Raw genomic sequence first — 14,331 nt, 5'->3', positions numbered from 1 at the left:
CATCGGTCCCCTAATGAAACATGCATATATATTATCAATTACTAGAGGTCTGACTAAGTCCAATCCATAGTGGCCTAATTATGCTATTAATGATGTACGTCTGTGAATGGTGATTACCAATAAATTTAACGGTCCTATAAGTACTTTTTTATTATTATTTTTTTTTTTATGACATATATGCACAATAGGGAAGAGAATAATTCGAACTAATAACCTTCGCTTTATTAAGTGTGGTTCCAGCCAATTGAGATACCTCTTAGAGACCGGTCCTGTAAGTACTTACTTACCTCGATCGTTCATCCCTATTCTCAGACATCTTAACTTCACGACGCTGCAAATTACATTTTAATATTAGGTATATACTACACTAAAAAAATATAATCTGATTTACCTCGGTCGATCATTGCTTCTAACGGGTCGTTCTTCTTTTGTCAACGCTACTAAAAACTTAGAGGTTCACATATTATTATATTATATATGCATGTTGATGATTATATATAGCCGATATACTTTGGGTGTATATGATGAAAGCAAAATCTGATAGTATTGATTGCTTCGAAAACGTAGAACATTTAGGCAAAAAAGAGAGTTGGTCCAAGAAATTTAATATTAAACTACGTAAAATGCATATGCACTTAGTTAGTCGAGCCCCGCCAATCATTATATACTAGCTAGCACATCGTTCCATTGGTTGTTGATGTATTTTATCTAAAAACAAAATATTACTCAGAATTCTTAAATTTTTATCTTCAAGTTTTTTTTTTTTTTTTTTTTTTAATTAAAAAAAAAAAAGAATAGATAGGCATGTGCCGGATAAACAAGAATATTAGAAAATAAACATTTGATAATGCATGTTTAGTAACATTGAGAATAAAAATACTAATTCATATCTCTTAACATTCTTTTTATTCTTTAAATTTTGGTTTTTTATTTTTCACTTATATATATATATATATGCCAAGCAGACAAAAATGATTAAAAAAAAAAAAAAAGACACTTAAAAATGGTGGATAGGCTGGATAGCAATTCTCTGTTAGTCTGTTCATAATTTCCAGTGTGGGAATTCTGTATTGGCAATAAGAAAGTTTTCGTACGTACGTGGCCATATATTTAATTCAGTATCCTCATTCCTCTATATATTGTGACTCACCTATCTGCTTCAGGAATCAGGATCCATCGATATCTCACTACTTTCCTCGTTCAGATTCCGACTCTCTCTCTCTCTCTCTCTCTCTCTCTCTGTTGATACTTTCAGTTTCAGAGGCCTAAAGTATCCAAAATGCGCCGGTCTCAATGCTGTGAAAAGGTGGGGTTGAAGAAAGGGCCGTGGACCCCTGAGGAAGACCAGAAGCTTTTGGCTTACATCGAAGAACATGGCATTGGAAGCTGGCGAGCCTTGCCTGCAAAGGCTGGTAGGTTTACGACAACCCTTATGTGGTTAATGATGTCGTGGATAGTCTAATTATTAAATATTCAACGACAGCCCACTAATTTTTATGGTTTTTCATTTTCTTCTTTCTGGTTGGATTTTAGGGCTGCAGAGATGTGGGAAGAGCTGTAGATTGAGATGGACTAATTATCTCAGACCAGACATTAAAAGAGGAAAGTTTAGCTTGCAGGAAGAACAGACCATCATTCAGCTCCACGCGCTTCTCGGGAACAGGTGAATCTTTGAACACAAGTCAATTAATAGATCCTAGTTTCAAAACATTAATAATAATGGGTGTTTAATTGGCAAATCTTTTTAAGATGATTTCTTTTTTATATTTTTGTTGAAAAAGTGTAAAGATGAAATAAATTTTAATTTTTTTATAAATAAAAAGTGAAGAAATTATTTGTTAATAAAATTGAGTTATATATCAGGTCAACTTGGTAAGATGTCATGAAATGTTTAAATGATTAAGAGTATGTTTGAAATTGCGTTTGAAAAATAGAAATTTTAAGCCACAAAATGTTTTTGGGCAAAAGCTTCATGTTTAAGATTTTGCCAAAAATGTGTTTTTGTAATTTTTAGCCTTTTTAGACTCTTAAAAGCATTTTTAATTTTTTTACCAAATAAGTTTTTTTTTTTTTTTTTTTTTCAGAATTTTTGAGTGTTAAAAGTACTTTTAAACTCCTCAAACGCAATCTCAAACAGGCCCTAAGAGCCTATTTGAGATTGTGTTTAAGAAATTGAGCTTTTAATTAAGTCAAAAAAATGCTTTTTGACAAAATGTTCATTTTTAAGTTTTTATCAAAAGTGCGTTTTGACAATTTTTAGGCTTTTTAGACTCTTAAAAGTTATTTTAATTTTTTTACCAAATAAGCATTTTTTTTCTTCAAAATGACTTTTTAAGTATTAAACGCACTTTTAGACTCTTCAAACGCAATCTCAATCAGTCCTAAGAATATTTCAAACAAAAGTATGTATCACTTTTTTTTTTCCTCTCTAAATCATCCTCATTATTTAATATTTGTGTAGTAATTTTGTATCCAAAAAAGTAAGAAGATCGAATTGCTTTTGAATAGTACGGTATATTTAATACAAAATTTTATTATATATATATATATTTTTTTAAAAAAAAAAAATCGTTATTTTTACTATTTTGTCATTGAGACACAATTTTTATTGGGACCCTGCTCGTACCTTTCACGTGGTTGATGAAAATGTTACTTAACTCAAACTATACGACCAATAAAGGCCTGCTCAAATTAAGTCGAAGAATTGTGCAAGAACCGACACATGCAAATACAACCATCCGTACCTTTGAACTCAACCATAATTTTCAATATCAACTATAATTCCATGAAAACGACATATCTATAGCATGCCACGTTTCCAATATTTGACATGATTTGTTGTTTCAGATGGTCAGCTATTGCGACTCACTTGCCCAAAAGAACTGACAACGAGATCAAGAACTACTGGAACACGCATCTCAAAAAAAGACTAACGAGGATGGGCATCGATCCCATGACCCACAAGCCCAAAAACGATTCCCAGAGCTCCGGCGATGGCAACTCCAAAGACACTGCCAATTTAAGCCACATGGCTCAATGGGAAAGCGCGCGGCTAGAAGCCGAAGCCAGACTGGTAAGAGAGTGCAAGCTTGTGTCTACCAACCCTATCCAACCACAACTCAACTCTCCGGCTCACCCGGCTCAGCTGATCAGAAACAAAAACCTGGCTCAACTCGCACTACCACCATGCCTTGACGTACTCAAAGTATGGCAAGGGGTATGGTCGAAGTCAACGAGTGGTAGCATGTTCCCACTCGCCGGCGACGACCTCGAGTCTCCAACGTCGACGTTGAACTGCTCGGAGAACGCGCTCGCCATCCAAACTCAAAATGTTGAATTCAATGAAAGCACAGTGACAACATTACTACATGATTTCGCCAAAAGCTCACCTACATCATGCAATGGAGGGTTTATCAAAGAAGTCTGTGAGCAAATGCCGGAACTCAAAGAAAGATCGGATATTGACACAATGGGATTGCAGGATATGACGTATAATAGTACGGAAAGTGCATGGGTTGTGGACTCTTTTAGGTCTGGGAATGAAAACATGCCTCTCTCAAATATCATGGCAGGTTTCACCGATACATTGGCGTATAATTATTGTGATGACCACAACTCATTGATCAACTTGGATAATGGAGATAAAAGCTCCAGTGGAGACTTTGAGGACTGCAATTATAAGAATTATTGGAACAACATGCTCAATCTGGTGAATGTTTGGTCATCTGGTTCGCACGTGTTCTGAAAGTGTCGATGAATTGTCTGAGAGGTTGCAGGACAATTAGGTGTTATATATCTTGCATGCATTGCATTACAATGAAATAAAAAGTCGGAGTTCAAAATTACAAGTTAGTTAATCACTACTTAACCTTGTTCAAGATTATTTCTCTCATCTTACCAGAAATTTAATCGCCACTCTTCTCAGATCTACTCGTTTCTAGTGCGTCTGAAGGTCCTAAAAACATTTACTTCGCGAGCCATGATAATGTGTACGTCTTAAAAATCTCAGTTTTAATGTCAGCGAAATTAACTTCACTTAACCCATGATTTTTCATCGCATTTCCAATTATTCACTTAAATTTAAAAATTCTTAATTCTTAAATTTAAAAAGTTTGCAATATTACCCATACCATTAGAATTTCGGGTCAAATTAAACGATAAAAAGGTAAAATGTCACATATACCCCTGTAAAACTAATAAAATACAAAATTTCCCTTAGCCTATGAGAATTTTGAAAATTTTTACATCCTCCGTTATGATTTAACAAAAAAATCTAATATAAAAGTGACATTGCAAACTTTTTAAATTATAATATATTAAATTGAGAGTATTTAAAGTTTTGAAAAGTAATTGCAATTGTGATAAAAAATTAGAGGAAGTAAGTAAAGTTTCTCTTAATTAACTTTAAGGGACTAGTGTTAAAACTGGAATTTTTAAGACATGAACTTTATCAAGACTCACTATATATAGTTGGTGAATATATATTGTTGATTGTTCACAAACCAAACCTTCCTCAATATTTCAAAGACGTCAACATTATCAAGACTCACTTTAGTGACATGTTAATTTTTCACGAGAAATGATAGGGACCCAACTTTTTTGCCCAATAAAAGTCTAACTTTTGTCTTTTTTTAAAATAAAATAAAATAAAATAAAAAATGGAAAAAATGTTTGAAGCAAACCTATCTATTTTTTGTCTTTCCTTTATTTGGTATTTTAAAAAAAATGAAAAATGGTATTTTTTTCATAATAATGTCATTTTTTTAAAAAGAAAATGTCATTATTATGAAGAAAAATACTATTTTTCATTTTTTTAAAAAATACTAAATAAAAGAAAGGCCAAAAATAGATATGGTTGCTTCAGACATTTTTTCCATTTTTCATTTTGTATTTTTTAGAAAAAAAAAATAAGGTAAAAGTTGGACTTTTGTTGGGCAAAAAAGTTAGGCCTTTAGCATTTCTCATTTTTCTCACATCACTAAATTTTTTAGTGAACTGTGAACGATTTATTTATTTATTTATATCCTTTTTTTTTCCTTAAAAAATAAAATAAAAAATAAAAAATAAAAATAAAAATTCATTTAGTGACGTGTGAATGTTTACACGTCACTAATTAGTGGCGTGTGAATGTACGTAACACGAAATGAATTTTCATTAAAAAAAAAAAAAAAATTCTTTCTAACATTCACATGTCAGTAAATGATTTTTATTTTTTTATTTTTTTTGTTTTGAAAAAAATTTCAGTACCATCTTGCTCTTGTTGATACTTGGGTTTTGTGTTTAAATGAAGTCTAGCTTGTTTGTGGGTTTTTTTTTTTTGTTTGTTATTGTGGATGATTCTAAGCTTCTGTGATTGGTTGCTGAGAAAATGGGAGGAAAATGTTGTAATATACATTCTGGGTTTTCTGTTTGTTGGATTTTTAACAGATTTCTGTTCCATCCTGTCCCTGAATTTGGATAATAGTTGTATGAGTTTATGCATGGCTAGGTCAGTAAATACTGAGAACTTGTATATGTACTGAACATCTGGTATAATTTATCGTTTTATTGGCATGTTTCAAGTAATATTTATGAAAAAAGTCTGCCCCTCTGTCTATTTTTCTATGGGTGCATGTTTCTTTGAAATTTTGCTCTTTTCCTTCTTTGTAAATTCTGGAGTAGCATTTACGATTGCTATCTTCATTGCAAATTCTGTAGAAAGGGACCAGTGGAGGTCTGAGAAGAGAGGGGTTTCCATGTGCAGCGGTTCTAAGAGGAAACCTTCTCAAACAGTGGTTTTTATAATAATATAAAAAAAAATTCAGAAAAAAATGTATATATATATTTTAATAATTTTTTAAACTTTAGTGACGTGCCCAAAATTGACACATCACTAAAGTGGTCACCTGCCGACCTGCCAAAAATTGACACGGCACTACTTTAGTGATGTGTCAATTTTCGGCACGTCATTAAAGTCTCAGTAGCGACACTCTGATTTCTGACTTGCTACACACATCGTCAGTGACACGTCACTAAACTTTAGAGACGTTGTTGGCCTTAAAACGTCACTAATAGGTAATCACTAAAAATTAAGTTTTTTGTAGTGCCACCTTCCTAATTAAGCGTTCTATATGAATATCAACCCTCCAATGTTCTTTGTTGGTACTATTTACTTATTTTATTTTATTTTTAATAAACATTGCATTAAAAACAAGAGAACATTAGAACTCACAAAAAAAGAAAAGAAAAGAAAAAAAAAAAAAAGGATCTTTACCTAAAGAAAGAGGGGGAGGGAAGTTAGCGGGAATACCGCCGGAGCGTACTTAGAGCTTCCCCAATGAAAGAGCTAAATATTACTTTTATCTAAAATAGCAATTCAAATGTTTAAAAACCCCATACATTAGATTAGCAAAAAAAAAATGTAAAATAGATATTTGATTGGAAGAGCTAAAAGAAAAGCTAAATGTAGCAACACTTTTCAATAAAGCTATTTTATTTTTCCTTATATCTCTCACATATTTTCTCTTTTTCCCAAATCTTTTCCTACTTTTTCTCTACATGTTCTCTTTTTCCCAATTTTTTTTTTTCATTTTTCCTCTCACATGTTCTTTTTTTCCCAAAACTTTTCTTAGTTTTAATAATATTTTAATAAAATAGATAGAAATATAGCTAGTCAGATGTAGAGACATTTAAAAATGATTTAACTAAACTAGATAAAAATAAATTTTAAAAAACAATTTTACATAAAAATATGGCTTCTCCATTGAAAATGCTCTTAGAAGTGCAATGAAACTTGTTTACTTTTTCCCATCACTCAACTTTCTCTTATTGGATAAACGTGGATGGACGCAACTGGACCACGTATATATATAAAGATCGACCACAACATCCACTCGCTCTGTACTGTTATTTTTAACGTAGGGAATTAAATGATTATAATGTGTCACAGCGTTTGCTTTAACTAAGGGTAATCCTGTTAAAATAAAATAAAAAGCCAACTTTTAATGCTCTATTCACGAATATTTGATTTTGGGACCAGATTCCCAACTGCCAAACGGTGTGATATCAATCGTAGATATATATATATATATATATATATATAAAAAGAAAAAGCATTTCTCTCTCTCTCTCTCTCTCTCTCTCTCTAGACGTCATAGGCACAAGAAGAAATAAATTGAGGAACAATTAATAATAAAAATGGCTTTTGAATATCTTTTGCTGAGATTCTTTTAACTTTAGGTGTTAAGTCCATCCTTTTTGGACGTGGAGTTCTGTTTCCGTAAACATTTTCAGCTAGTCATAGTTCAGGTACCCTGCTCTCATTTATGATCATTTTTCAGCTTTATTTTTCCCTTTATCACCCCAATTATCATCACAACCATTTTGGAGAGTTGGTGTCCGTGCTTTGGTCTAATTTATGAGGGATATATCATATATAGAGTATAAATATAAAAGGGTTTGATTTATAGGTGCAGTAAAAAATAAAAATTATAAGCGATTTTTTGGAGCTTTTAGAGTTAAAAATCAGTTATTAAATTATTATATAAATAAATTTAAGCATTTATGTTAATCGAAGCACGTTCCGCACATGTTTAACAAATAAATTTAATGTTTGGTCTAGTTGATTTGTACGGGACCCACAGTTTTCACTCAAAATAAATACATCTAAGCAAATCGATCGTCACTGGGAGTGATTTACTATATTAAAAAATTTAATAAAAAAAAAACAAAGATAGCAGCAAAACGAAAATGCGAGGAAGAAGCAGAACGATGGGGCATATTTGGTAAAGGTTTTTTTAGAGCTCTTTAATTTAACTTATTAAAGGCCCTTTTAGACGTTCTACAACTTATGCATTTTTCAAAACTAATTATAAAATTCAATTCTCAAAGCTCAAAACATTTCTCAAAAAATACAAAATATAAAACGTTTTTTAAAAATTATATATATATATATATATTGTGCTGTGGCCATGTGGGGCTGCTTTATGGTGGCCACTCTTGGCCATCGTTTGGCGGCCACAGTATGGTGGCCTTGCGGTGGTTGCTAGCAGCCACCGCGCCTTCAATCAGATCCAACAGCTTAACTCTGATTTACTACACATTCAATTAACATATATATGACTTTGGCCAAGGGTGATGTCACCATTTCCAATGTTCCTAGCGGATCGAAACAAGCTGATATTCTTCCACTATGGCTTAGGTATGCAGCTCGGGGCAGAGGCTACAGGGCGGTGATTATGGTGGTCCGCTAGCCACCTCACCTCAGAGGTGGCTGGAGCTGGGTCGTCCAATTTCAGCCTCTTTTATATATATGTATTGATTAGTTTTTTAATTTTTATAATTTTATAAATTTAATATTTTGTATATTTATATAATTTTTAGGGTAAATATATATCTAATAAATCCCTTATTCCATGCGTGGAAACAAAAAACTATCTCAACATTTTTCTTTTTAATTTTTACATCATGGATCAATCGAAAAGACGTTATAAGTCATTCCGTTACATTTTCTTAAAAATGTCTAACGTTCATTATTAAGGTTTTGTTTATTAAACAACAACACATTTTTCAAGTTACTGTTGACATTAACAAAAATTTAAAAAAAAAAAAAAAAATACTAATTGGTATAGAAAAGTAAAAAAAGTGATATTGAAAAGTGAAAAATTTAATTGTACTTATTTTTTTATTTAAATAGTAATAAAAAGTGAATGATGTGATATAAAAATTTGAGAATATTTTGATGTTAATTTTTTTGAAAAAATGAGATGAATAGTGTGGTGATGTATGGTGTTGTTTAACAACCACCATATAAATCTTAAAACTCACCATTTTGTCACATTAACTTTTTTTGTTCAACACCCATGAGGTGGCCGCGAGCCATCCTGTTGGGTAGTTTGGGGTGGCCGCAAAGCCACCAATGGGTGTTGGGGTGGCCGCAAAGCCACCCCTAACCCCTTGAGTGGCTGCAAGTTTGTGGGTGGCCATGGGTGGCAGCCTCACTGTTGGCCACCCCTTTATTTTTGTTTGTGTTTTTTTTTTTTTTTTGATAAGTAAAAATTGATATTTTAAAGTGAGGTAAAAAAAAGTTGACGTGGCAAAATAATAAGTTTTAAGATTTAATAACGGACGTTATACATTTTGAAAAAAATGTAACGGAATGGCTTAATGATGCCTTTTTGATTGGCACAGAATAAAAATAAATAAATAAATAAATTTTGAGGTAATTTTTTGTTTTCACGCTTTAATTCATGAATTTATTAGATATGTAACCTAATTTTTATTGTGACCAACAAGTAACGCGATTTTATTGGTCTTGACGAGGTACATTAACAGAATCTATATTTGCTAATTTGTTATTGATGCATATTTTATAGATTTTTCAAAACATTTTCATACCAAAGAAAGTTTATTGCAAATGAGGTAAAATTCAAGAATATTTTGCATTTTTTCTATATTAAAAAAAGAAAAATACGTGAACAGAATGGATAACAAGGTTGTGTTTGACATGACCGAGCACTAAATTCCGTTGGGACAGGCATTATTGGGAGCAGAAGCAGTCATCAAATCAATTGGGCCCCGCTGTACCCTCGTCTGACATAATAGTACTCATATTTATGGTTTTTCTTGAAATCCAATGATTTAAGACTCTCTAACTGTATTAATTAGACATTAAGAAATGGACCAAACAGTAGTAAATTTGATTAATGTGAAGAAAAAAAAAGGGAATATTTTGTATTAAAAATTGAAAAAAAAATTATTTTTTATTAATTTTTTTTATTTAAATAATAATAAAAACCGATTGATATGATATAAATTTTTTTGAAATTTTTTGTCCGATTTGGTCCATTTCCACTCCAATCCTTTGGCAAATGGACCAAAAGCTCTTGCTGAAACCTTAGCAAGAGCAACAAGAGTGCAACAAATTATAAAAAGTAATGTTATGAACCATCTTTTTATCCTTTTAAAGCTAATGTGGTTTTCAAAATCATCATTTGATCAAAATTCAAGTATGATTCATCTAAAATTTAATAGTAATTTTAAAAGCTACATCAGCTTTAGGATGATAAAAATTAATAGTAATTTTGAAAGCCACATCAGCTTTAGGATGATAAAAAGATGGTACATAACACTACTAAATTACAAACAGGTAAAAATTTAGGAGTCCGGATCCCCTCCAATTGGTGGGAGAATATGAGACTCTCATATGCTTAATCCTAACAGTCCAATCTCATCCAACACTCTACTAAATGCCACGTATCCCACTACAAATTAAATAATAAACTATCATTTAACTTTTTTAAAATAATAACAAAAAAAAAAAAAAAAACTAACATAAAAGAATAAAACAACTAGGGGGTGGCCGAACACCCCCAAGGGTTATGGGGTGGCTATGACTCAACTGGGGAGGCCAGCCACCCCTAAGGGCCAAAAATATTTTATTTTATTTTTTATTTGGGCCCTTAGGGGTGGTTCGGCCACCCCCATGGGCCATGGGGGTGGCTGATCCATCTCCAAGTGCCATGGGGGTGGCTTTGACTACCCCCAACCAGCCCTTTGGGGTGGTTTCGGCCACCCCCAACCGGTCTTTTGGGGTGGCTTCGTCCACCCCCATCCAACCCTTGGGGGTGGATCGTCTACCCCAAGGGCCAAACCCATTATTTTATTAAAATGAGTTTGGCCATTGAGGGTGGTTCGGCCACCCCATGGCTCAATTGAGGTGGTCGGGTACCACCTACAGGGTGGCTGGTCACCCCCATTTTTTTTTTTTAGTTTTTTATTATTTTATTTTTAAAAGTTAAATAATATTTTATTATTTATTTTGTAGTGGGACACATGGTCTTCTGTAGAGATTGGAAGGCTGGATCAAGAATACGAGAGGGCATCTGGATCCAAATTTTAGGGAAGAAGGATTGGTCCAAGAAATTGTGGTTATGTTTGGCAAGAGGCCGTACTGGAAAGAGGACCCATGACCCAAAACCCAAAAAAAATTTTTAACTTTTCTTTTCAAAATCAACCCCAACATTCTTATTTTTTACATCAATTCAATTAGTTTTTATTACTATTTAAATAAAAAAATTATTACAAAACAAATTTTTTTACTTTTTTATACAAAACATTTTTTTTTTCTCATTAATCAAATCTGTTAGGGTACCGATCCACTTAGGGTACCGATCCACTTTCTAAGTCTATTCCATTGCTAAACATAACCTGTATATCATAGTACTTAAAATGCACCTACTTACTGAAACCCAATCATTAGATATCCTTTTTTTTTTTTTGGTTTTTTTTAATAATAAAATAATAATAATAATAATAATTTTATGGTGATTATTCATAATTTATAGTGTACGTGATTAAAACACACAATGACACAAACATAAATTAGCTCGTGAGCTTTGTTATAGGAATAAAGCTAAGGGTAATATTGGGAATAAGAAAGTTTCGCACGTGGTCTTACTCATACAGACGATTCTTTATCCTCTATAAATTGTCAATCACCAATCTGCTTCACCAGTACCGGATCCATCTCAACATTTTCCTCTTTCAGATTCCGACTTTTCTCTTTCTCCGATCTCTCTCTCTCTTTCTCTCTCTCGATCTCTTGATACTTTCAGAGGCCTAAAGTATCCAAAATGCGCCGGTCTCAGTGCTGTGAGAAGGTGGGGTTGAAGAAAGGGCCGTGGACCCCTGAGGAGGACCAGAAGCTTTTTGCTTACATCGAAAAGCATGGCCATGGAAGCTGGCGAGCCTTGCCTGCAAAGGCTGGTAGGTTTACGACAACCCTTATGTGGTTAATGATGTCGTGGATAACCTAATTATTAAATATTCTACGACAGGCCACTAACTTTTTCATTTTTGTCTTTCTGGTTGGATTTTAGGGCTGCAGAGATGTGGGAAGAGCTGTAGATTGAGATGGACTAATTATCTCAGACCAGACATCAAAAGAGGAAAGTTTAGCTTGCAGGAAGAGCAGACCATCATTCAGCTCCACGCTCTTCTCGGGAACAGGTAAATCTTTGAACACAAGTCAATAGTTCTTACCGTTTCTAAACATATTATGTGCATCGTTTTTTTGTTTTTTCACTTTTTATTTTAATATCGTTTGTATCAAAAAAGGTAAGGTAAGGAGAATTATTTTTGAATATTATTATTTTTAATTTAAAAAAAAATACTTATTTTAACTTTTTTGCTTTTGACCCACAATTTTTACTGGGCCGCCCTGGTTGCATGAGAGTGCCATACTGCCATTTATCAATGATACGGTTGATACCACTGTGCCATTTATTTCTGATTTTTATTAGTATTTCTGCCTTGAGTTGTTTTCTTTGAACTTGTTTGTGAAGATTCTTGTCTCCAAAAATTAGTTTGCTTCTCCGATAGATCCTTCTCAGAAATCATCAGTGTCTTCCTTTTACCGACATCTTTTTAGATGTTTGGGTCGATGCTTGCTCGTGGAATACCTTCATGTACGTCTAAATTTTGCTTATTTAATCGCTTTTAGTGGCCCTTCGAGAAGTTCAGGTCATTTATGACCTATTGTCTACTATTTATATGTACTTTCTAACTTTTATTTTTGATATATTGTTGAGAAGTTACCGGTTATTTATTTAGTGTTTTAATCTTTGTACCCATCCCTTATTTGCTTAGAAAAAAAAACTATATATTTATCTTGGGGCTCGAAAGCTTAGCTTTAACGAATTGGAAGGCATGAAATTAAGGTCGAAGAATTGTGCAATAACCGACACAAATACGAGTCATACGACCATCCGTATATACCTTTGATCTGGGCCATTTTTTCATTCCTAAATGTTCCATGAAAACGACATACTTATATAGCACCTTGTTCCCAATATTTGACATGATTTGTTGTTTCAGATGGTCAGCTATTGCGACTCACTTGCCCAAAAGAACTGACAACGAGATCAAGAACTACTGGAACACGCATCTCAAAAAAAGACTAACTAGGATGGGCATTGATCCCATGACCCACAAGCCCAAAAACGATTCCCTGAGCTCCGGCGGTGGCAACTCCAAAGACACTGCCAATTTAAGCCACATGGCTCAATGGGAAAGCGCGCGGCTAGAAGCCGAAGCCAGACTGGTAAGAGAGTGCAAGCTTGTGTCTACCAACCCTATCCAACCACAACTCAACTCTCCGGCTCACCCGGCTCAGCTGATCAGAAACAAAAACCTGGCTCAACTCGCACTACCACCATGCCTTGACGTACTCAAAGTATGGCAAGGGGTATGGTCGAAGTCAACGAGTGGCAGCATGTTCCCAATCGCCGGCGACGACCTCGAGTCTCCAACGTCGACGTTGAACTTTTCGGAGAACGCGCTCCCCATCCAAACTCAAACTGTTGCATTCAATGAAAGCACAGTGACGACATTACTACATGATTTCGCCAAAAGCTCAGCTACATCATTCAATGGAGGGTTTATCAAAGAAGTCTGTGCGCAAATGCCGGAACTCAAAGAAAGATCGGATATTGACACAATGGGATTGCAGGACATGACGTATAATAGTACGGAAAGTGCATGGGCTGTGGACTCTTTTAGGGCTGGGAATGAAAACATGCCTCTCTCAAATATCATGGAAGGTTTCACCGATACATTGGCATATAATTGTGACGACCACAACTTAATGAACTTATTGATCAACTTGGATAATGGAGATAAAAGCTGCAGTGGAGATTTTGAGGACAGTAATAAGAATTACTGGAACAACGTCAACAATCTGGTGAATGTTTGGTCATCTTCTGGTTCGCACGTGTTTTGAAAGTGTCGTTAAATTGTCTGAGACTAGCAAGATAATTAGGTGTTATATATTTTGCATTGCATCACAATGTAATAATAAGTAGGACTTCAAAATTACGAGTTATTTAATCACTAACCTCGTTCAAGATTAATTATTTCTTCTCATCTTATCAAAAATTTAATCACCTCTCTTTCTTTCTTTATTTTTTATTATTTTTTTAAAATAAAAAAATTATTCCAACGTAACTCTAAGAGCCTGTTTGAATGTGCGTTTAAGGGATATAAAAGTGTATTTAATATTCAAAAGTCTGTTTGAAGAAAAAAGTACCGGTTTGATAAAAAAAAAAAAAAAAAGTTGAAAGCGCTTTTTGGGGTTTGAAAAAGCCAAAAATAGCTTAACGAAGTTTTTGCAAAAAAAACGTTTTCTTTTACTTAAAAGTTTTATTTTTTAAACACAACCCCAAACTTAATCTAAGTCAGAACGTCGGTGTAATAATTTAGTCGGACAGAAAACGGGGACAAGGACATGTTTCGTACTTTGTTGTGTAGGAACTTAAAAGGAATTGGTATGGTCGGATTAATTCCGGTGGGGTG

General features: G+C 33.6%; 2 protein-coding genes across 2 annotated transcripts; both read left to right on the top strand.

Annotated features, from left to right (window-relative positions):
• The first annotated feature begins 1,123 nt into the window (after positions 1–1,123).
• Positions 1,124–3,865, top strand: LOC132177848 (transcription factor MYB106-like). The gene is made up of 3 exons (XM_059590321.1): positions 1,124–1,412; positions 1,534–1,663; positions 2,848–3,865. The coding sequence occupies exons 1-3, from the start codon at positions 1,280–1,282 to the stop codon at positions 3,743–3,745; spliced, it is 1,161 nt and encodes a 386-aa protein (XP_059446304.1). The 5' UTR covers positions 1,124–1,279; the 3' UTR covers positions 3,746–3,865.
• Positions 3,866–11,597: 7,732 nt separating this feature from the next.
• On the top strand, positions 11,598–13,896 carry LOC132177416 (transcription factor MYB106-like). Its single transcript, XM_059589722.1, has 3 exons — positions 11,598–11,745; positions 11,859–11,988; positions 12,856–13,896. Exons 1-3 carry the CDS (start codon positions 11,613–11,615, stop codon positions 13,757–13,759), a joined length of 1,167 nt encoding a protein of 388 aa, XP_059445705.1. The 5' UTR covers positions 11,598–11,612; the 3' UTR covers positions 13,760–13,896.
• Positions 13,897–14,331: the final 435 nt, after the last annotated feature.

The sequence above is a fragment of the Corylus avellana genome, chromosome ca4, assembly GCF_901000735.1.
Source record: "Corylus avellana chromosome ca4, CavTom2PMs-1.0".
Classification (NCBI taxonomy): domain Eukaryota; kingdom Viridiplantae; phylum Streptophyta; class Magnoliopsida; order Fagales; family Betulaceae; genus Corylus; species Corylus avellana.
Note: the sequence above shows the minus strand (reverse complement) of the source record. Positions and strands in the feature narration are given on the sequence as shown.